The 18,844-nt window shown below is 53.2% G+C and overlaps 6 protein-coding genes across 6 annotated transcripts; 5 read left to right on the top strand and 1 right to left on the bottom strand.

Moving 5' to 3' along the window:
• Positions 1–2,671: 2,671 nt before the first annotated feature.
• Positions 2,672–3,916, top strand: J4E86_009409 (uncharacterized protein; the record flags this gene model as incomplete). Its single annotated transcript, XM_051449915.1, has 1 exon — positions 2,672–3,916. The coding sequence occupies one exon, from the start codon at positions 2,672–2,674 to the stop codon at positions 3,914–3,916; it is 1,245 nt and encodes a 414-aa protein (XP_051298760.1).
• A 2,373-nt stretch (positions 3,917–6,289) lies between these two features.
• Positions 6,290–7,398, bottom strand: J4E86_009408 (uncharacterized protein; the record flags this gene model as incomplete). Its single annotated transcript, XM_051449914.1, has 2 exons — positions 6,290–6,991; positions 7,048–7,398. 2 exons carry the CDS (start codon positions 7,396–7,398, stop codon positions 6,290–6,292), a joined length of 1,053 nt encoding a protein of 350 aa, XP_051298759.1.
• Positions 7,399–10,033: 2,635 nt separating this feature from the next.
• J4E86_009407 (uncharacterized protein) lies at positions 10,034–10,600 on the top strand (the record flags this gene model as incomplete). Its single annotated transcript, XM_051449913.1, has 1 exon — positions 10,034–10,600. One exon carries the CDS (start codon positions 10,034–10,036, stop codon positions 10,598–10,600), a length of 567 nt encoding a protein of 188 aa, XP_051298758.1.
• A 1,257-nt stretch (positions 10,601–11,857) lies between these two features.
• J4E86_009406 (uncharacterized protein) lies at positions 11,858–12,781 on the top strand (the record flags this gene model as incomplete). Its single annotated transcript, XM_051449912.1, has 3 exons — positions 11,858–12,130; positions 12,186–12,415; positions 12,472–12,781. 3 exons carry the CDS (start codon positions 11,858–11,860, stop codon positions 12,779–12,781), a joined length of 813 nt encoding a protein of 270 aa, XP_051298757.1.
• A 1,488-nt stretch (positions 12,782–14,269) lies between these two features.
• On the top strand, positions 14,270–16,037 carry J4E86_009405 (uncharacterized protein; the record flags this gene model as incomplete). The annotated part of the gene is made up of 3 exons (XM_051449911.1): positions 14,270–14,818; positions 14,865–15,564; positions 15,616–16,037. 3 exons carry the CDS (start codon positions 14,270–14,272, stop codon positions 16,035–16,037), a joined length of 1,671 nt encoding a protein of 556 aa, XP_051298756.1.
• Positions 16,038–17,563: 1,526 nt separating this feature from the next.
• Positions 17,564–18,828, top strand: J4E86_009404 (uncharacterized protein; the record flags this gene model as incomplete). Its single annotated transcript, XM_051449910.1, has 2 exons — positions 17,564–17,609; positions 17,789–18,828. The coding sequence occupies 2 exons, from the start codon at positions 17,564–17,566 to the stop codon at positions 18,826–18,828; spliced, it is 1,086 nt and encodes a 361-aa protein (XP_051298755.1).
• Between the last annotated feature and the right edge of the window lie 16 nt (positions 18,829–18,844).

Below are 18,844 nucleotides of genomic sequence, written 5' to 3'. Positions count from 1 at the left end.
TGAGGTCGAGGGCGTGCTGCGGCGGCCGAAGCTGGACGATGAGAGCAGGCTCATCCTCAAACTCTACCTCGGCAGTAGTCTGGAGTTGAGTTTCTGTTCTCTGGAAAGCGACCTTTGCTCGCGTTACCAGAAGGGTGTAGCTACAATAACCCTGTTCGCTATACTCAACAACTTCATAGTCTTCATAGCGATCTCGCACAGCTTTTACGCAGATATCTCCATCCTCCAAATTCAATCCGAAACGATTCCAAAAGTTCGAGGACGTCATCGATGGTGCCACCTGAGCGTGTTTGGGATGGGAGCCCAAGGACTCGAGCCCTGTCGCGGGTTTGAGGCGACGCGAATCATCCCTTCTCGCATCATCTGTGGCATTCTGCCGGAAGGCCTGTCGCGACACATAAGAGAGCTAGAAGTCGAATGGTGTGTCGCACGCAGTCGTGGTTCGCTGGGAGTTTGCACGTGGAAGTTGGCGTGGGAGGAAGCAGCGAGGAAAGCGGGGATGTGGGGTGAACGGTGGCTCCCACGTAACGGACGCGTCGTCCCAATCTTCTCCACTCTTCATCCTTAGCGCTAGTCTAGTCGAAAGGTCAAACGCTACGGGTTCATGGCGGAGGGACCGGCAGAGCTTCTACAGTCTGACGGGCTTCAGCCTGGCCATGACATCTTTTGTACACCACACAATGACGCGTTTCATGCGACGACACTCTACTCCGCACTGGATGCCGCTCAGCAAGAGATACGCCTTGTCAGACTATGGCCTGGCACCGGAGACGATGTTATCGAATGCACGCTACTCCCGGGGGCACCTTTGCTTGATCTGAAAGGACAATACACGGCTCCATCATACTGCGCTGGTTCTGCAAAGAACACCGAGCCCATCATCCTCAACGGCACGCCGTTCAATGTGTTCGCAAATTTGGCACATGCTTTGAGGGAAGTCCGTCATTTCTGGAGCACTACATACGGTGACAGAGAATGTCTACTGTGGATCGATCAGATCTCGATAAATCAGTACGACATCAACGAGAGATCACGCCAGGTTCGGTTCATGCGCGATATCTACCAATGTGCAGAACAAGTCCTTGTTTGTCTATCGACCGAGGAGGCCGATCCGAGAGGGATGTACTGGCTTAATCAGCTAGCCAAAGACGTCCGCCCCCGTGACATCGATACAGTTTCGAAGAAGATATCTATGAGTCTCTATGATGAAGCAGATGATGAGCAACGCGCCAAGATGATTGAAATCGATCACCGACACCGGATCGAGGAGCATTTTCGCAGAAGCTCGAGTAACGTGGACTTCATAGAAGGGTGGCTTGCTTCCTACGAGATCATTGAAGCACCTTGGTTTGCTAGAGCCTGGGTCCTCCAGGAGTTCATTGTCGCCGCAAACGTATACTTCATGTATAGTGGAGCCTCTGCATCCTGGAAAGCCTTTCTACCAGTGTGGAGAGTGATGTCCTCTACTTATTTGTCTAGATTGGACCGGAATATCCATCGCTTGATCTGGGATGACCGTCATTCTGGTCTTCCGCAACGACAAAATTTGCAAAAAATTCTCGTGGACATCCGGGGAGGTGATCTAAAAGGACGCATGGCGGAAGCTATCTTCACAATAGATAGCAAAACTCACTCGCGTCACAACCAGGACTTGAAGGAACTCTTGGCGCACTCCCGCCATCGTAATACTTCAGATCCTAGAGACAAGATATTCGCCTACATTGGGTTGGCCAATCCAGCATACGGCATTGTGCCGGACTATTCTCATCCTATCGATCGAGTTCTACTGGAGACAACTGTCAAGATTATAGAGACAGAGAATAGCTTAGATATTCTGTGGCACGCTGCGGCTTCCGAGACACAGCATACCGCTAGTCTGCCATCGTGGGTGGTTGATTGGAGGTGTAAGCAAGACCCTTACGCTCCAGCTAAGCCGTACACAAGTTCTCTGGAGAAAGCCGAAGCAAATGTTTCGTTTCATACTATTGCAACGGCTCGTGGAATTTCACAGGCCTTGCAAGTTGATGGCGTCTTTATCGCGAGGTTAGATGAAGATACGCGGCGAATGATTCTAAACCCTCGTTACCTTTACAGCTGCTCGAGAGACATTCGTGGCGCTTGCTCTCGTCACTCTCGACGGGGCGACGAAATGTGGGTCTTGAGGGGTTGCAATTTGCCGCTGATATTGCGTTTCCAAGAGGAACACGCCTACACACTAGTATCAGCTGTAGATTACGGCAGAGCGTCGCCTGAATGCCCATCTCTAGAGAGCTTGGTACGGCACAATGAGGAAAAGCAGGGTGGTTGGAGATCCATGTATATAATCTAGCCATGGTCTCGAGTACAGATCCAGTTCATGAGACACAAGGCCTCGCAGCTAGAGCTTTGATCAGGTTCCGCGGCGAAGCTACAACATCCATCAGGGCATGGCATTGTACTTCCGTCGTGAATATATGTCGCACTCACCGCGTCTCCTCATTCAACAGCGGTTCTGGCTTTGTGAGACTCCATACATTCACACTACCTGTACTATGCAGACCTCCAACTAGATACACCGGATTTTGCCTGCGATGTGGTGTAATGAACAAGAGAAGAGAATTACGCAACACAGCAAAGTGAACACGAACGCACGCGTATTCGGAGAACATTCCACAAACTGCACCAGTACAAGATGTCAACTTACAATGGCCATGCAACTGGCCAGACCCATCACGGTGCTGGAGAGGTGAGCAAATTAGAGAACGATAAAGTCGCAACCGCAGCGTCTGGAATGTTGCAAGAAGCTATCGATGCTGGACCTCTCGAAGCCCCCACCTCCATGCAACCTCACTTTACGCCTGCAGGTCTTTCCTCGGAACACGAGCTATCTATTCCCTCTCTAGAGGAGCGACAAGCCGGCGAGGACGTTATCATGGCAGACATGCTAACAGCTATGCAATTAGAGGGCATGGAGGTAGGCACTCCTTCCCCTGAGCAGCAGTGGACGGACATGGGCGTAGAAGCTGATTCGGAAGCCAGTTCTATCTCATCTGAGCTGGACGAACACCAACCCGAAAGCGTTCATGCTTCGAACAGGTCAGCCCATAGCGACTCCTTGACAGCGACAGGCTTCGCGGATGACGAGCAGACCGCGCAGCCCGAGGAGTTTGCAGAAGATGCCGACTGGTCTGAGGATTTTGACATTGACTTCAGCGAGCTTCTCCCATCGGATTTCCCCGATTTCCCCTTCGATGATTTGAACAACCCCTCCGACGAAAAATGGGCAGAGATGCTGAAAGAAGTAGACGCATGGAATAAAACACACAACGGCGCAGCCGAAGAAGACACTCACACCACCACCGCTCCCGGCGAACCCTTCACATACGCAGTCGACCCCTTCACCCCCGAAATCTGCAAAGCCGACCTAATCCGCTGCCCCATTCCCATCCCCACACCAGAAACCGACATCCTCGTCCACTTCTCCACAGAATACGCGCGCTCAATCCGGCTCCTCAAAGTAAAATACCGCTGGTACCACTCCAGCCCCTCAGACTGGCAAAAAGAAGTCAGCACCCTCATCTCCGGCATCTCCAACGCATCCAACGACCTAGAACCCTGGCTACCGTTGCACAGATGGCTCGTACTATACCGTCGCCTCATGCAAGGCGCGACGGCCCGTGAGCGCTACAAGACCAAGAATTTCTTGCTGAAGAAGTTGAAGGCGATGGCTAAGATGCGGATGGAGGAGAGTAAGGCGGCGGTTGTGGAGTTGCTGCAGGCGAAGGGGATGAATCTGGCGCATGGGGCTTTATGTGGGATGAAGCGTGCGGTTGATGAGGATTGTGAGAGGAGGGGGAGTTTGCTGCTGGGGACTATACCGGAGTTTACAAATGAGCTTGTTGGGGGGTTTTCGGGACGGTGGTCGTGGGTGGACTGATGGAGATGTGGGAATGTAGAGGTAGAGAACGTGCGTGTGCGGAATGAAATTTCAATATCGAGACAGGTGACGCCTTTGCGAATGTGCCAAATGCGACATGGGTATCGTCCCATCCTTCCTCATCATTTCGGCATCTCCATCCTCGCAGTACCTCCTCTCACCTCCGGACCTCATCTCCAAAGGCTCGCGGTTATTAGACTACACCTCATAATCGTGGTTGACGATCAAAAGCAACAAAGATAGTGCCCGTACAAGCTTCACCACGACCTATGACGTCACACTCCAAACTCCGAAGTAAGATCGCCCTCGGGTCACGAACCCGGGCATGAATCTTGGATCCATCATGCGCAGCTCACTACGCCGTTCCAATAAGTTCCCGGCGAACTCTATGGCCATGCCGCGACCATGATGAACTCTTGTAATACACCGGTGTACTCTTGGCCTACGCAGTTCACTGCTGATCCCTTTCGTCTTATCTGCATCATTCCGTCGCGCATATCCCAACTTCAACCAAGCTCTCGCTTGGGTGATTTGCGCAATGCATGCGTTGCCAAGCTACAGCAACGCAAACTTCCGACGTCGAAGGAAGGGGGACTCAAAGAAGGTGCCAGGACACTGATTGGCTGTGAAGTCAACAATTCCATTCGTGCAGGATGCGGATAAAGTCATCTTGCAAATTGAGAAACTCGGAATCCATGTCCTTAGCCAACAAGGACAATGTTGCAAGTAAATGAAAATAAAGACGACGAATACATGCGGATCTAGGATCAACGTGGGTGTTGGGCGAGATACCAATGCGATGCGCAGAGTTGCGCAGTTTGCTGATCACTGATCGCCCAAAACCTTGCGAGGATCTTCCACTGTCAAGGCGCCTGATAGCAAACTTCGTATCCAGCATCATGCTTACTGTCCGCAGACTTTCTCGCTTCCTTCTTCCCCATGTCTACCATAGCGTATCTCCACATCAGTTTCAACCGGTCAGACCCTTCTTTCCAGATATGCACAACCATTCTCCCATACACGCCATAGCTCTCGCATCGAAACTAGGCCAGTCCAGTCCATGAAGACGTGGCACAACACCACCATCTCCACTCCAACACCCTCGTGGAATGTCGGACTACCGTCCTTAGCCCTTCGAAAGCAAAACTTTCTACCGACATCGTAGGGCTGGACCAGCGCCACATTTCCCCCCAGCTGAAGAAACAATCGTGACAAGGCCATAACCATTCTATCCGCCCGAAGCTACGCGTTAGCCTTCCCGCACCGCGCTAGTCGCCACGCTACATCTCTCCGACACCAGCGATTGCTGTGGCGCATCTAGATCCACTTGCTAGTAAATCGTGGAGAGCTGAAAAAAGTAAAATGCAGAATGCAGAATGGGTGGCAGGCGGCTAACGTGAATGTTCTGCGCATGTCCAGTGTTTTCGGGTCAGTCATGCTTAGTCGGTGACAGCGATGGGCGCTGGTGGTGTTCGCTTATCTGGCCGATGGAGGCATACATGTTGAGATGATAGGCTGGTAGCATTGATGGGCTTCTAGGTTGGCTTTGTTTGCTGACGCTGGGCTGAGACATGGGTGCGCTGAAGTGCGGAAACGGACATCGGGCTACGCGGTGAGATTGAGGTTTGAACCGAGTGCGTGAAGTCGTCGCCGGCTTGGATCTCGTTCGACAAGCACGGGCGGTCTGGTAGTCTCTGGTCTAGCCACGCGGCAGGTGAACGTCCGGCCCTTCTCTCTGTTAGTGACCGCCCGGCAAGTTTGTCGATCTGAGATGGGGCTTGCGTACCCGAGACAATTCTGAAATGGCAAAGATCTGTAATGATCTGGATTGAATGAAGATCTCAATGGCGTAGTCGAGCGTGCATCCAGGCTCGTGGGTCTGCGATTGCGCTCACGGCACGGGAGACGGCACCATTGCGGTGAGTGAAGCGCAGGTGCTTCCTCGGCGAAGTGCAAATTAGCAGCATGTGTAAGAAACCGAGAAGACGTTTCGATGTACTGAGGCAGTGATGTGTCATTAATGATTCTATGTAGCCCAAATGCTCACTGGAGCTTTGCGACAAAGGAAATGCAAAAGGGTATATTCGTATGAACAGCATGTGATGTGTCGCACCCCAAACGCCTGGTGATGCAATTTTGTCGCACTCTGCGACTCGACCATGCCCATGTGTAGCGTCATATGCAGAATCTGACAGATGCCGTGATGGTGGAGTACCGCAGGTGAGTCTGTGTTGCCGACTCATTCTAGAGAGTGATATCATGTGCCTTGTGAAACGCCGTTGAAAATCGATATGGTGAATGCTAGGTCTTCGTTTGCTGATTAGAGAATGACTGCTAGACAATGCTGTCGATGTAGCGGATGCTCGTAGATGATCATTTGCGGAAGACGCTCATGAAGCTCTTACGTTTGGTCATTCCTGAAGTGGTAGGCCTGTCGGCGGGAATAGGAGGCGGCGCTGGGTGCGCGGCAGACGCGGACCTCTTGCCGAACTTGGAGAGTATGGGTTCAGACTTCTTGTTGACAATTCTGCTGTCGTCAATCTTCTCGTTGACAGCTACTCCGGAATCGCGGGATGCGTCGTGAGAAACCTCAGTGGTGACGACTGGTCTTGCGCCATGGTCAGCCTTGGATAAGCCACGAGACAGCTGCATGGTACTCTTTGCTTTGAAGACACCAGATCTGCGCGAGCTCTTGGTCATGGCACGCTTGATGTTGCTACCAGTCTCCTCGGCTTGCTGTCGCTCCAAGCGCTCAATTTCGCCGAGGATAGTCATGCCGTTCATGGCAAGGCTCTCTTCGGGGATGGGTACGAATTTGACTACGCCACGCTCCGGCGCAACGCCAATTGACTCAGCCATGAACGTCTGAATCAGGGCGGCATTGCGTTTGTTGGTCGTGGGTTGCAGTTGCACAGGCAGAGCGTTAATGGTGAGCATGTAGGTGGGCTCAAATGAACCCCCGAGGAGCAGACACGCTGAGTGGTTGACCGTTATCATGATGGAGGCTTCTGGCCTTTGATAGCGCGTCGAGAGGTGGTGCGAGAGGTCGGTGACCAGGGTGTATTCGTCTTTGATCTACGCCGGGTTAGTGATTTGCCAAAAGAGTGGAGCTCGGCAGAATAACAACTTACGATAACGTTTGTCCGCAGCTCGGCTACAATGGGGGCATCCTTGGTCACACGGTCGCGAGCCGACGACGCCATGCCGTCCTTGTAGGAGAATTGATCCTCGTAGAACTGTGCACGCGAGCGCGAAGTCATGGGCCGCAGGGGACCTACTTCATCCGCGGCGGCACTCGGAGCGCGGTTCCGGGAGTCGTGCTCGATGTCCTGGACCGACTGGGGCGACGATGCAAAAGAGAACTGAGAGTGCGCGGGTGAGAGCTGTCCATTGGCTTTCTCCGGCGAGAGGAGGGTGGTGCCTGCCTGTTGGGGAAATGCATTGTTGCCGGAGTAGGTCGAGGTGGACGATGGGCGTGACATCTTGGCTTGGGTCGAGGTAGAGTTGTTGACCGAATGTGGCATAACGGAGGAGAGAAAACGATGGGGAATTGAGGATATAAGAGCAACGACCAGGGTGATCTGTCTGGTATGGGATTTGCCTAGATATGGATAAAGGCGTTGGTGCACATGCAAGAGCGCAGATCCCGGCGCGCTTCTCTATCTTGCAATGTGAGACGAGGTCCGGATTGAGACGCGGTGGCGTTTGGTTATCAGCGGCCTGGAAGAAACGGAAACTGGGAGAGAGTCCGTGGGGAGTCCGTGTATCGATTGACGGTGTGGTGGAAGATGGTGCGGCAGGATGCAAGTGATGGGCGGTAGCAGACCTGGGTAGGGGAATGGATGACGACTGAGCAAACACCCCGCAGTTGCAAAAGGAAGGCGCTGGTCGGAGAGATGCAGGAGATGGGCCCTGAGCAGAGCACGGCGAACCACTGTATGATATATTCCCATAGTCGCCGCATGCCAGTGCACTTGAGCACCAAGCAGCACCAAGCCTCAAGCATCTCGGGTAGAGCGACAGGGGTGCGGCCTCAAGTTGCAGCATCACCTGCACACGGGCCAGCCGCCCGCCATGCAGTTTTGGGCGCCTGCACACGATCGGACTGGGTATCTGACATGAGGCCTGGCTGAAGACGGCTGTGCGCTGCATCCTTATCTGGCGATGCGTCGAGTGTCGGCGACTCCAGCGAGCCCTCAGCTCTCAGGAAAGCCATGTTTGCTGCTCCAGGTGCGCCACCACCCGCACCTGCCAGCTGTGCCGACCGCGCTTTCCTCCCCCTCGCTGCGACTGCCAGTTGAAAATAGCATCGCCCACAAGGGAAAGGGCAACCCCGTCCCCCCTGGTCCAGGACGTTGGCCTCAATCTCAGCGACAACGCAACACCACTCTGGTCCACTCAATCGAGGTTTGACGCTGGCTCCTAGCCGGCGCACTAACTAACCCCGTCGCCGGCCACTCCTCCTACCCCGCCAAACCCAGCCTAGCCTGGAGCCGCTCTTCTTGGACGCTCGCTCCGGAGTCTCGACCTCTGTTCGACGGCCGCGCCTCTCGTGCCATGTATCTGGTCTGCCTGCACTCTTTCGTCAGGAGGTACGCGGGCGGGAAGAAGCAGCATCAGCTACTCTACCTGGAGCCGCCTTGCTCGCACAGCATCGGCGGTCACTGGCACATGTCGTGGCCACATTCCATCTCCGCAGTTCGGCGCGCTGCCGAGCGAAGCCATACCAGACCCAACGCCGACATGGTCACTGATGTACATATGCCTTCCAGATGCAGAAAGGCACGACACTGCACGCGTCACAACCCAATCACTGAGACAGCCACCGGCATTCATCCTTCAATCACTTCCACGCATCATGGGTACCCAAATAATTTGTGTGCAAAGGAGCGGGAGATAAACAGCTGATGCAGGTACTAGTTCTTGTTTGTCCCAGTCTCGACCCCAAAGCGACGGGACCTAGCAATCTCCACTTATATTCAATGGACCGTACCTCGATAACGACTCAAGCTATTGCTCCTTCTCTGCCACGTCTGCGTAAGGAGTTGGGAGATAGCCAACCGCCCAACTTTGCTCCTACCATGTTCGCTGCGCCTCGACTTCTCCCGAAATGACCGTCCCAATCCATGGTGAACCAGCGCCAATCGGAACGCAGTGCGCAGAGACCCCCCCTGGCTTTAAAAAAACCTCTTTGTTCGTGGCACAGCTCCATATATGTACTATGTGTCAGGCGCTCTGCACGTCAAGACCCTTTCGAAATGTCTGCTGCCAACGCCGTGTAACGACGTACCCTACCGGTCGCATAGTACCACCTCGATCTCATTTCCCCACAATTGGCTCTCAGCCTCTCGAATAGATACCTAGTCCAACGGCTGGCCTCTCTCTTTGTCTCGCTGAAACCGCCTCCTCACACCATTACCAAGTCACGATTACACCGACTTCATTAGTCTACATACCCCATAGTGAGAGTTCGATCCAATGCGGACACTACGCAAGGTACCGTAATTATCAATACGAAATGAACGGCGCCACCGTGCGGCCCGTCTTCTGGACTTGCGACGAAATGTCAAGCTTTTGGGGTGGGCTTGTGGCGCGTAAACGAAGGAAGGATGGTCTGTGTTCTCCGTGATCGTATAACGTTGTTTCTTACACCTGCTCAACGGTCGGTTGAAGTAGTTTGGCTTGGCAACCAGAGACAGTTTCCAGAGAGATTTCGGCTGTGACGGTGTACATTCCCGTGGCGGTGTAGCATAGCGGAAAATTGGAAGATGTGATGAACCAACATAAGGCGCCCATTCCAAAGGCTGTGCAGCACCGAGGACGGTGCGCAATACCGAACGAATGGCCACATATGAGATGGGGCGCCTTGATTTGTGGCCTGAGGATGAACTTCGAAGCCTTTTGGGGTCATGGAAGCGAACAAATGCTACAGACGTCGGTATCAGACCTCGGGAGTGTTGTTGTTGTATTTTATGACGTACACGTGAGAGCGCGCAGCGTGTTGTCCACGGGTGGATCGCGCGGGCACCTTTACCAACACCAAGCGCTGCCTCACTCCACATTTTGTGACTTCCATTGACCGTCCGCAGCACAAATCAGGCTCCACTCTACCTCGCAATGCCACCTAAAAATGCGACAGCGAATGCCGCGCGCCGGAAAGGCCCGTCTTTCAACCCACCAAGACCCGTGGGTGCGCCTTCTCAAGCATCCACCGCGACGAAACGCGCCCCAGCGGCGGCATCCCGCGCGACAGGTGCCGCAAAGAAGAGCAACGCGGGGCCCTCGAAGACTGCCTTCACACCAGCCGCTGAAGTAATCGATCTATCCGACGACGATCAGGACGAAGAGCTAGCGGAGGATCTTAACATCTCCGACTTTGACGACATCATGGACGATGCACCCACTGCCAATCCACCGCCAGCAGCCGCCGCCCTCGACGAACCCGCTATTTCCCGAGCGCTACTCGCACGCCTACTTCTAGAGAACTTCGAAGACCCGAACATACAAATACAAACAGGTGCGATGAAGCTGGTAGGCAAGTACATTGACATCTTTGTCACGGAAGCTTTCCTCAGAAGCCAGGACGAGATGAAGGCAGCGGCAAAGGATGGCGGTAGCATCGATGGTTTCCTCCAGGTGGAAGATCTGGAGAAGCTGGCACCCCAACTTGTGCTCGACTTCTGAGAGTGCTGTACACACGAAGACACGACGATCCAGCGCAAACCAGCGACGAGATGAGAAGGACAACTAGCTACTATCTGGATATATGCAGGCTTATTTGGATATGGGGTTAGCATGTAGCTCCAGGCGACAACCAACGGGGAGCTTCACACCGACCATAGCGCTGGTCTCGTGGACTGCGCCGCACCATACATGCGCTCCTCGCAGCCTACCCTTGGATGACAGAACTGTAAGGGTATTTTTGGAACACCACAAGTCATTACGAGCGAAGACGGGTGTTCGGCCCACGGCCAAGGCTCGTGGCAGTAATAGGTGGAGATGTCAAAAGGCCGAAACATGGACATGTACTCATCTGTCGTTTTCAGAACGAACTACTCTTCAGAAGTAAGGCCGAAAACACCTATGAACAAATGAAGGACACGTCGGCCTAGCATGTTTGAAACATGTCCACATGACGCCTGGTTTCCAAGATCTTGTCGTTGACTGTTACTCCTACTGCACAGCCTGACCGACATGTAATGCACAATTTCGCAAACAGATCTTCCGGTTGCCTGGCTTGATCGGCCTTGAGATTGCCGTTGCCGCGCGTGGTCTGAAGCATCATGGGGTTCGGCTCAAACACACCCGGAACGTGGAGCGCGTCGCACCCTCAACACCTAGCTGCATCTCGACGAACACCAATATTGCGATATCGTCAACGCGACACTAGAAAAAGCATTTGTTTTTTGCTTTGCACCGCACTGCACTGCGTTATCGTCGACTATCTCTTGCGTTCTTTTCAAATGTTGCAGTCATCTCACAGCGCTGATGTTCGCGCTGCAAGCTACAGACAAATATACCCATTTTAAGCCTCATTTACAGGGTCCTCAGCCGAACCAGGAGGCTGAAGCAGTTCTCGCCTCTAACGTGTCGCAACACCAACCCCATGTATCGGAATAGCTAGTAACCGCCCTAGCCACGCATGCAAATCTTTCATGCCTTAAGATGGCCCTATAGCCGTCACCTCAGGCTCTCTTTTCTTCGTCTCTGCATCCCACGTTTCTTGTCACTTTGTGTTGCATTTTCCTTTGCATCTATCTTTCTTTACTTACCTCTTCACAATCTTTAATATACAACTGGCTAGTCCAGCTTGCTACTTTTCACGACCAAAAGCGCTAGTCGCCCATCCACTCTCTTGACGAGACGAGCATCGCAATACGAATCGCATACTTAATACCAAATTCGCCTTTACGCCAACGAACACTACATACACTAGTCAACATGTACTTCTCAAGAGCAACCATCGTCTCCGCCATCTTCGGCCTCGCGTGCGCACAGGAGTCCTCCATGTCCATGTCCATGGGCTCTGCTACAGAGCCAACCCTCTCCTCAGCGGTACTCGGCAGCGTCTCGACTTCCACACCGGCCGCAATGGCAGGCATGGTCATGACGCACGTAGTCCAAGTCGGAGGACCCAACGGAAGCCTGACCTTCTCTCCCTCCAACGTCAAGGCACAGCCCGGAGATCTTGTCCAGTTCCAATTCCACCCCAAGGTACGTCCTATCATACTCCCTACTTCTATCTCTCCAACTAACAATACCCCAACAGAACCACTCCGTCGTCCAATCCACCTTCGACAACCCATGCACCCCCATCCAAAACATCATGAGCAACAAGACCGACGCCTTCTTCTCCGGCTTCATGCCCACCAACGCCTCCCTGACCGCCACAAGCCAAGTCCTCACCTACACCATCCGCGTCGCAGACGAGAAGCCCGTCTGGTTCTACTGCTCCCAAGGCAAGCATTGCCAGGCTGGTATGGTCGGTGCCATCAACGCGTAAGCCACTGCCCCTTCTACCATCCACATGCACCCACTAACATGTTACCCAACAGTCCCGCATCCGGCAACAAGACAATGGAAGCCTTCGTCGCCCTCGCCGCTCAAGCCACCGAGAACCTCTCCCCCGGCCAGGCTGCTGGCTCCGGTGGCGCGGCTGGAAACACACCTACCTCGCCTTCAGCTGGCGGCGGCGCAAACTCTGGCACTGATGGCACCTCTGGTGGCGCTGCAGGTGGCGATGCTAGCGGTACTGCCAGCGGTGCTCCTGCCCAGCAGACTGCCAACACCGCGGCTGGTTTCAGCGCCCAGAGCTTCATCGGCTCTGCGGCGGCTGCTATTGTTGCCGCTGTCGCCGTCTTGTAAGGTGGACAATTCGAAGCTTCTTTTTCTGGTGTGATTACGGGGGGTTCATCTATCGTTGTGATGATGGACGGACGGAGGTTGTATGCAAGAATGGCATTATTTTAGTTTATGTGATACCACGTTTATATGCATGGCTTGCAGTTGATCTAGAGCGGGTTTTTCACTCTTGGGTCTGCGGTCATTGGCGCTTTTTGCTTTGAGAAATTGGTAGAAAATAATGAAGACGAATATTGATTGCTCGTATAAACTTTCTTCGGACTATTTAGTGAATGAGCATGCCCGAATTGGCCTTGTTATCTTCAGGCTCTGTCTATCACCTGATAGACAATCTTACTTTGCGAGTTCAAGTTTTCTAACTTCTACGACGAGACTCGAAGAAACCTAAGATGGCTAGCATGCACCCTCTTACCAATCAACGTCAGCGGGGAACACGTGCGTAGAACAGTGGATGCACACAGGTCAAGCAGTGGAGATATGCGGGTGGGGAAAACGTGCAACACGACTCACAACACCGTGCACAAAAGAGCCCGGGTAGGTTACTCTAAGGAGTATGTGCGACGCCCGGTCGAGACCGACCTGAAAGCATCGTGAGGATTGGCTCTGGTGTTGCTGCCGCGGCGGATCTCGCGTTCATGCGCCATGATGTCATATGGTCGAGCTAAGAGTTTTCACCCTGCACCTGCATCCGTCGCCCGCAGAGCCTCTTCCCATCTATACCCCAATCGGACGACTACGGCATGATGATCAATTGCCAGACCGCATTCTTACATGCCGCAGCTGGAGCCGATAAAGACTCTTTCTTGCTGCCTGCCTGAGGTGCCACTGACCCACTCAGACGCGACAGCCTGAAAGATTTCGTCAACGTCGCAACGCGATTAGAGCGAGGCAATTCTCTTACGAGCGTACCTGTATTTGTAACGGACACAAGGAAGCCAAATAAGTCAAGCATTATCGGGTGACCGCCTTAGCTGCTTGAGAACTTGCGGGTTTTCGACCCACTTGGCCCATTCTTTGCTTGAGCCGCATGCAGATCTACGGACGTTTGGCCTGTCGGGAGGTGAGCGCACGTCGGCAAGAAGTGGATTAAGCACATAACGACTAGTTTTTCGCTGCATGGACGAAGCTTACCGTCACATAGTTGGGTCCACAAGACATAACCGCCAAAGAGCACCCCGACATGGCCAGGCTAGGCCCACCCCGAGACACACTTCATCGCCCAGGTTGTCGATGTCGTCGATGGCATCTATCACCCCGATCTCAACGTCAAATTTTAGGCCGATTTTGTACGAAATGGGTTCGCAACAATGGATCCCATTGTGACAGGCCCCTCTCTGAGTGGAGAGTCGTTCTTCGCAACGGGCTTTCTCCTCAGACGTCATTCTGGAGGTGGATGCCAAATGTGGACTTTTGTTGGGTTCAAGAGGGCCTTAATACCCCAACCCGCACCCCGACTCTCATCTCCAGCTTCTTCGTCCAGCCCACCTTACGATGACGGAACGCGAGTCCAGACACCCTTCGCCCGCCCGCGCTGGGTCAGGCCCAATTTCTGAGAAGGATGATACCTCGCGACGCCCAAGCATCCCAGCCGAGACTAGCGAGGAGGAGAAGTGGCATGTCGATGTCCCTGTCGACCCTCAGGGAAACCACCATCCTTCGATGATCCGTGCAGACGGGAAGCGCGAGCTGAGAGAATGGGAGTGCTGGGATAAGCTCGCATACTCATGGCCCAAGTGGAAGAAGGCCATGTACCTGGCTTCCATCGCTGGAATCCAAATCTCCATGAACTTCAACACGTCGGTCTATCCTAGCGCCGTCAACCCCATCTCCGAACACTTCGGAATCAGCGCACAGGCAGCGCGCGTTGGACAGATGATCTATTTGGTCTTCTATTCCTTTGGCTGCGAGCTATGGGCGCCATGGAGTGAAGAGTTTGGTAGATGGCCGATTCTGCAGCTCAGCATGTTCCTTATCAACATCTGGGAAATTCCATGCTCTGTTGCACCGAACTTCGCCACCATTATAGTCTGCAGAGCTCTTGTAAGTCTCCTCCGTACTTAGTACTTCAAATGCTGATGAGTATTAGGGTGGTCTCTCCACCGCAGGAGGCAGTGTGACTCTTGGTCTAATCGCGGATATGTACGAACCAGAGACGCAGCATTGGCCGTTGTGCTTCATCGTCTTGTCATCTACGATCGGAACCTCTATCGGCGGTGTCATTGGCGGCCCTATCGAAAAATACCTTTCTTGGCAATGGAACTTTTGGATTCAGTTGATCTTCGGTGTTGCTGTGCAAGCGGTACACTTCTTCATGCCTGAGAGCCGAGCTACCATTCTCATCGATCGCGAGGCTAAGAGACGTCGCAAGACCGGCGAGGATCCCAACATCTACGGACCAAATGAACTTAAATCGCCACGAATTTCGCTCAAGGAAGCCGGGAAGATCTGGCTCCGTCCGTTTGAGATGTTCGTTCGGGAACCAATCGTCTTGTGCCTGTCGCTACTCTCCGGTTTCTCCGACGCTCTGATCTTCACGTTCCTGGAAGCATTCAACGTCACATTCCCGAACAACTTCGGTTTCGGCACACTTCAAGTCGCATGGGCTTTCATTCCTATCAACGCTGCGTACTTCTTCACCTACTTCCTGTACTGGCCCTGGTTCTGGCGCGATGATCACCTGCGCAAGAAGAACGGCCCCGACTGGATGACACCAGAGCGACGGTTGAAGCCGCTTCTTCTGCTTGCGCTCTTCGAGCCTATTGGGCTGTTCGGATTTGCCTGGACTTGTAAGTTGACTCCTGAACGCCATCAATTGAATTCAGCTAATGGTGACATAGGCATGGGACCACCACAAACCCATTGGATCGCACCGATGATATTCTCCTTCCTCGTCGGACTGGCAAACTTCGCCATCTACTATTCCTCCGTCGACTACATGATCGCCGCCTACGGACCATACTCGGCTTCGGCCACTGGTGGAAACGCGTTCGCTCGTGATTTCCTCGCCGGTATCTCCGCCATGTACGCCACACCCATGTACAACAACCTTGCATCGTCAAGCCCCCAGAAGTCCGAGTACGCCACTACCCTACTGGCATGCCTGTCTTGTTTGGTCGTGGCACCAATCTACGTCTTCTACTGGAAAGGACCCCAGATCAGAAAGGCTAGTAAATTCGCTTCACTTCTTGCGGAAGACAGGAAGGCGGAGGGCGTCAGGCGACTCAGTAAGGCTGATAACCTTGAGAACCTTACCGCATAAGCTTCCGGTCACGAAATCCATGATACACAACCATCCTACATGACGGGTTCGGACGCGTCATTGAAGGTATTGATCTTTTCACGCAATATACCCGAGTCTTGGAACATTTATAAGTTGGCCACGACTCTGTTTATGTTCGGAACATCACTTCATGAGCATGAACTGGATATCCTTGTTGTATCATAGCTATGCGATCACGAAGTCGCGGCAGAATGATGTACAATGGGTTGGCTCTCAATTCGTAACGGAGTCAAGACTCACATTCTAAGGGGATTACGAAACGTCAAGTCAGCCTTCCGTAGAAGATGATCAATATAACGACATAATCACAGCCATCGAATGCGCATTTGACTTTCACTAGAACCGATATGCTGTGTCTTTACTTCGCACCACAATTCCTATTGCTATGAAACCGACCACTCTGACCGAATCGAACCGCTCAATATCAGATATCCACCCGCTCTATACTCACAATGTCAGAGAGGAATGACTCATCTTGGCATCCGCGTTCTTGCACAAGAAGTAAATCGTAGATGTTCGTAGACATCGCTAGGAGCAACCCCCTGTATAAAACAGTGACCTGAGCTATTCCCGAATAGTCCCCTTGCAGCAAACACCACCGTGAAAGTCGGAAAGCTTAGTGAAGTATTCAGCTAAGACATATCGCAAAGACACTGAGCCAACGATAAGCGACTTACGGTTCCATCACATACTCAACGATAATCTCGAAGTCTATCACACATACACATCTACCAACATGACTTTCGGCGCGACTCAGATCCTAACATACATGAGAATACGCACCAAACGACCAAATGAAACCCCCACCACCACCACACCCTCCTCAATCCCAAAAGCCACCGGCATGGCGACGACAACGTTCACGGACACGCGCAACCACACACACACCTCTCACCCCCAACATGCCAGCCCCTCCACCTCCGCCGCCACCGCCAAACTCCCCTCAACCCAACAAAAAAACCAATTCGTACGTGTCTACCCTTCCTCAGCACCGCCCCGGTATACTAACCGTCCTGCCGGCTCCTCCAGGTTCCGGGAAAGGCTGAGCTTGGATATGACGGCTCCGAAGATATCTGCTGAGCAAGCTGAGCAACCGCGACGCTTGATGGAGAGTATGGTTATGGAGCCTGAGGCGAGTGGGATGACTGGGGAGAAGAAAGATAATCGGCAGGCTTGTGTACCCCAGGTCAAGGAAGTCGTCTCCAGTGTCTCCAATCTTATCAGGAGTGCTGTGGACGTTGTTAGGCTGCGTTCTAGGTCGCCTTCGCCTTCGCCATCATCGATTGGTGATTCTATCAGCGACGAAGAGCCTTTTTCTGTACTCGCCAAATGGCCTGGGGCTGAAAAGCTAAGTATGCCGCGGCCGCCTCCTCCGGCTGCGGTATGTCTCCAACGTTCCAACGCGGTTCGTTATCGGAATCGTCCTCGGCCGCAGTCGCGGGATCAGCAAGATGATATGCTTTGTTATCACCCTGGTGGCGAGGCAGATGCGTATTATCTTCAAGATGTCGGATACGGGAGACCTGGACGCCATTCACATTCAGTACCCCCGTACTTTGCCAACACGTATTCACAGCAATGGGACGGTGTGAACGTCAAAGGTACGACATGCTCTCATGTTGAATGCTACGAGCTCCCTCAGGTAGGTAGCCCGCAGTATCGTTCGTACGCCGATATGGTAGACGCTGGATCCCGTCCGCGTCTGCGTGTCACGAATCGCACTACTATAGATTCTTCTTCACAGTCGCTATCATCAAATTACGGATCCTACACAGCCAAGGACACGAACTTCCGCGCGCAGCTCGCAGCCTCAGCATCACTATGCTACCGGACTGATATTGATATCCCAGACGACGCCTCAGTTTCCTCATCATCGTCATGGCCAGACTACCCGGAATATCACGTCGATAGAAAAGATGATGTTTCTGATGGTATATCAGAAGCATTCCGAGCAGCTCGGCGTTTCTTCCTGGATGAATGGTCAGTCGAAGAGGCTGTTCCGGCGAAATCTCGTTTTTCGCTTTACTCGTCCGAGGATGGTGAGCTTGGGGATGTTGGGACTGGGCGTGAATGTGTTGGCGATGATGTTTCAGACGATGCTGCAGAGGCTGCACCAGCAGCTAGACGGTTCTCTCTTGGTGAGGACTCGTTTGAAGAGGCGGTGCCAACCGAATCTCGTTTTCCCTCGTCCGCGGTGTCGAACGGTAGTTCCGGAGACCTTGGGGTTGAGCGTTGGTGGGCTACCAATACGCGCCACATCGATGATAATAGCTCCGCAGACGCTGACGACGAAGGAGATGAAGAAAACAATTCGTCGTTTCCGTACTATGTACGTCAGGGGCCACTGAGAGTCCGGAACGCGTCAGTATCAACTTCCTCTGAAGGCTCTGTCCCGGCGAGCGCTCCGACCGACTGGTATTACACACAGGATAGCGAAGGAACCTCAGAGGGCAACCTTGCAGATGACGACATGGCTTTCTACGAAGAACTCTACGAAGAACCGAATCCAGACAACCACAGCCCATCGATCGATCAATCGCAATTCGCAGACTTCGACGGAGATTTCACCGGCGTTCCTTCGGTTACTGACGACACCTCGCCGGAGAACACCTCCAGGAATGTATCGAGTAGCGGAAGGGTGTTGAGGGTCGTCAACCAGACCTCGCCTCAAGATGGCGCCGGATCAGAAGACGACGACTGCCCGAGTGAGAGTGAGTCCGATGACGAGCTTCCGCAACGTGGTCGAAGTAGAACTAGAAGGGGTCAGTAGTAAGTCGTGTGTGTCT

Source organism: Alternaria arbusti (genome assembly GCF_024043155.1).
Source record: "Alternaria arbusti strain BMP 1465 chromosome Unknown scaffold_17, whole genome shotgun sequence".
Lineage (NCBI taxonomy): Eukaryota > Fungi > Ascomycota > Dothideomycetes > Pleosporales > Pleosporaceae > Alternaria > Alternaria arbusti.
This window is presented reverse-complemented; position numbering and strand designations above follow the sequence as displayed.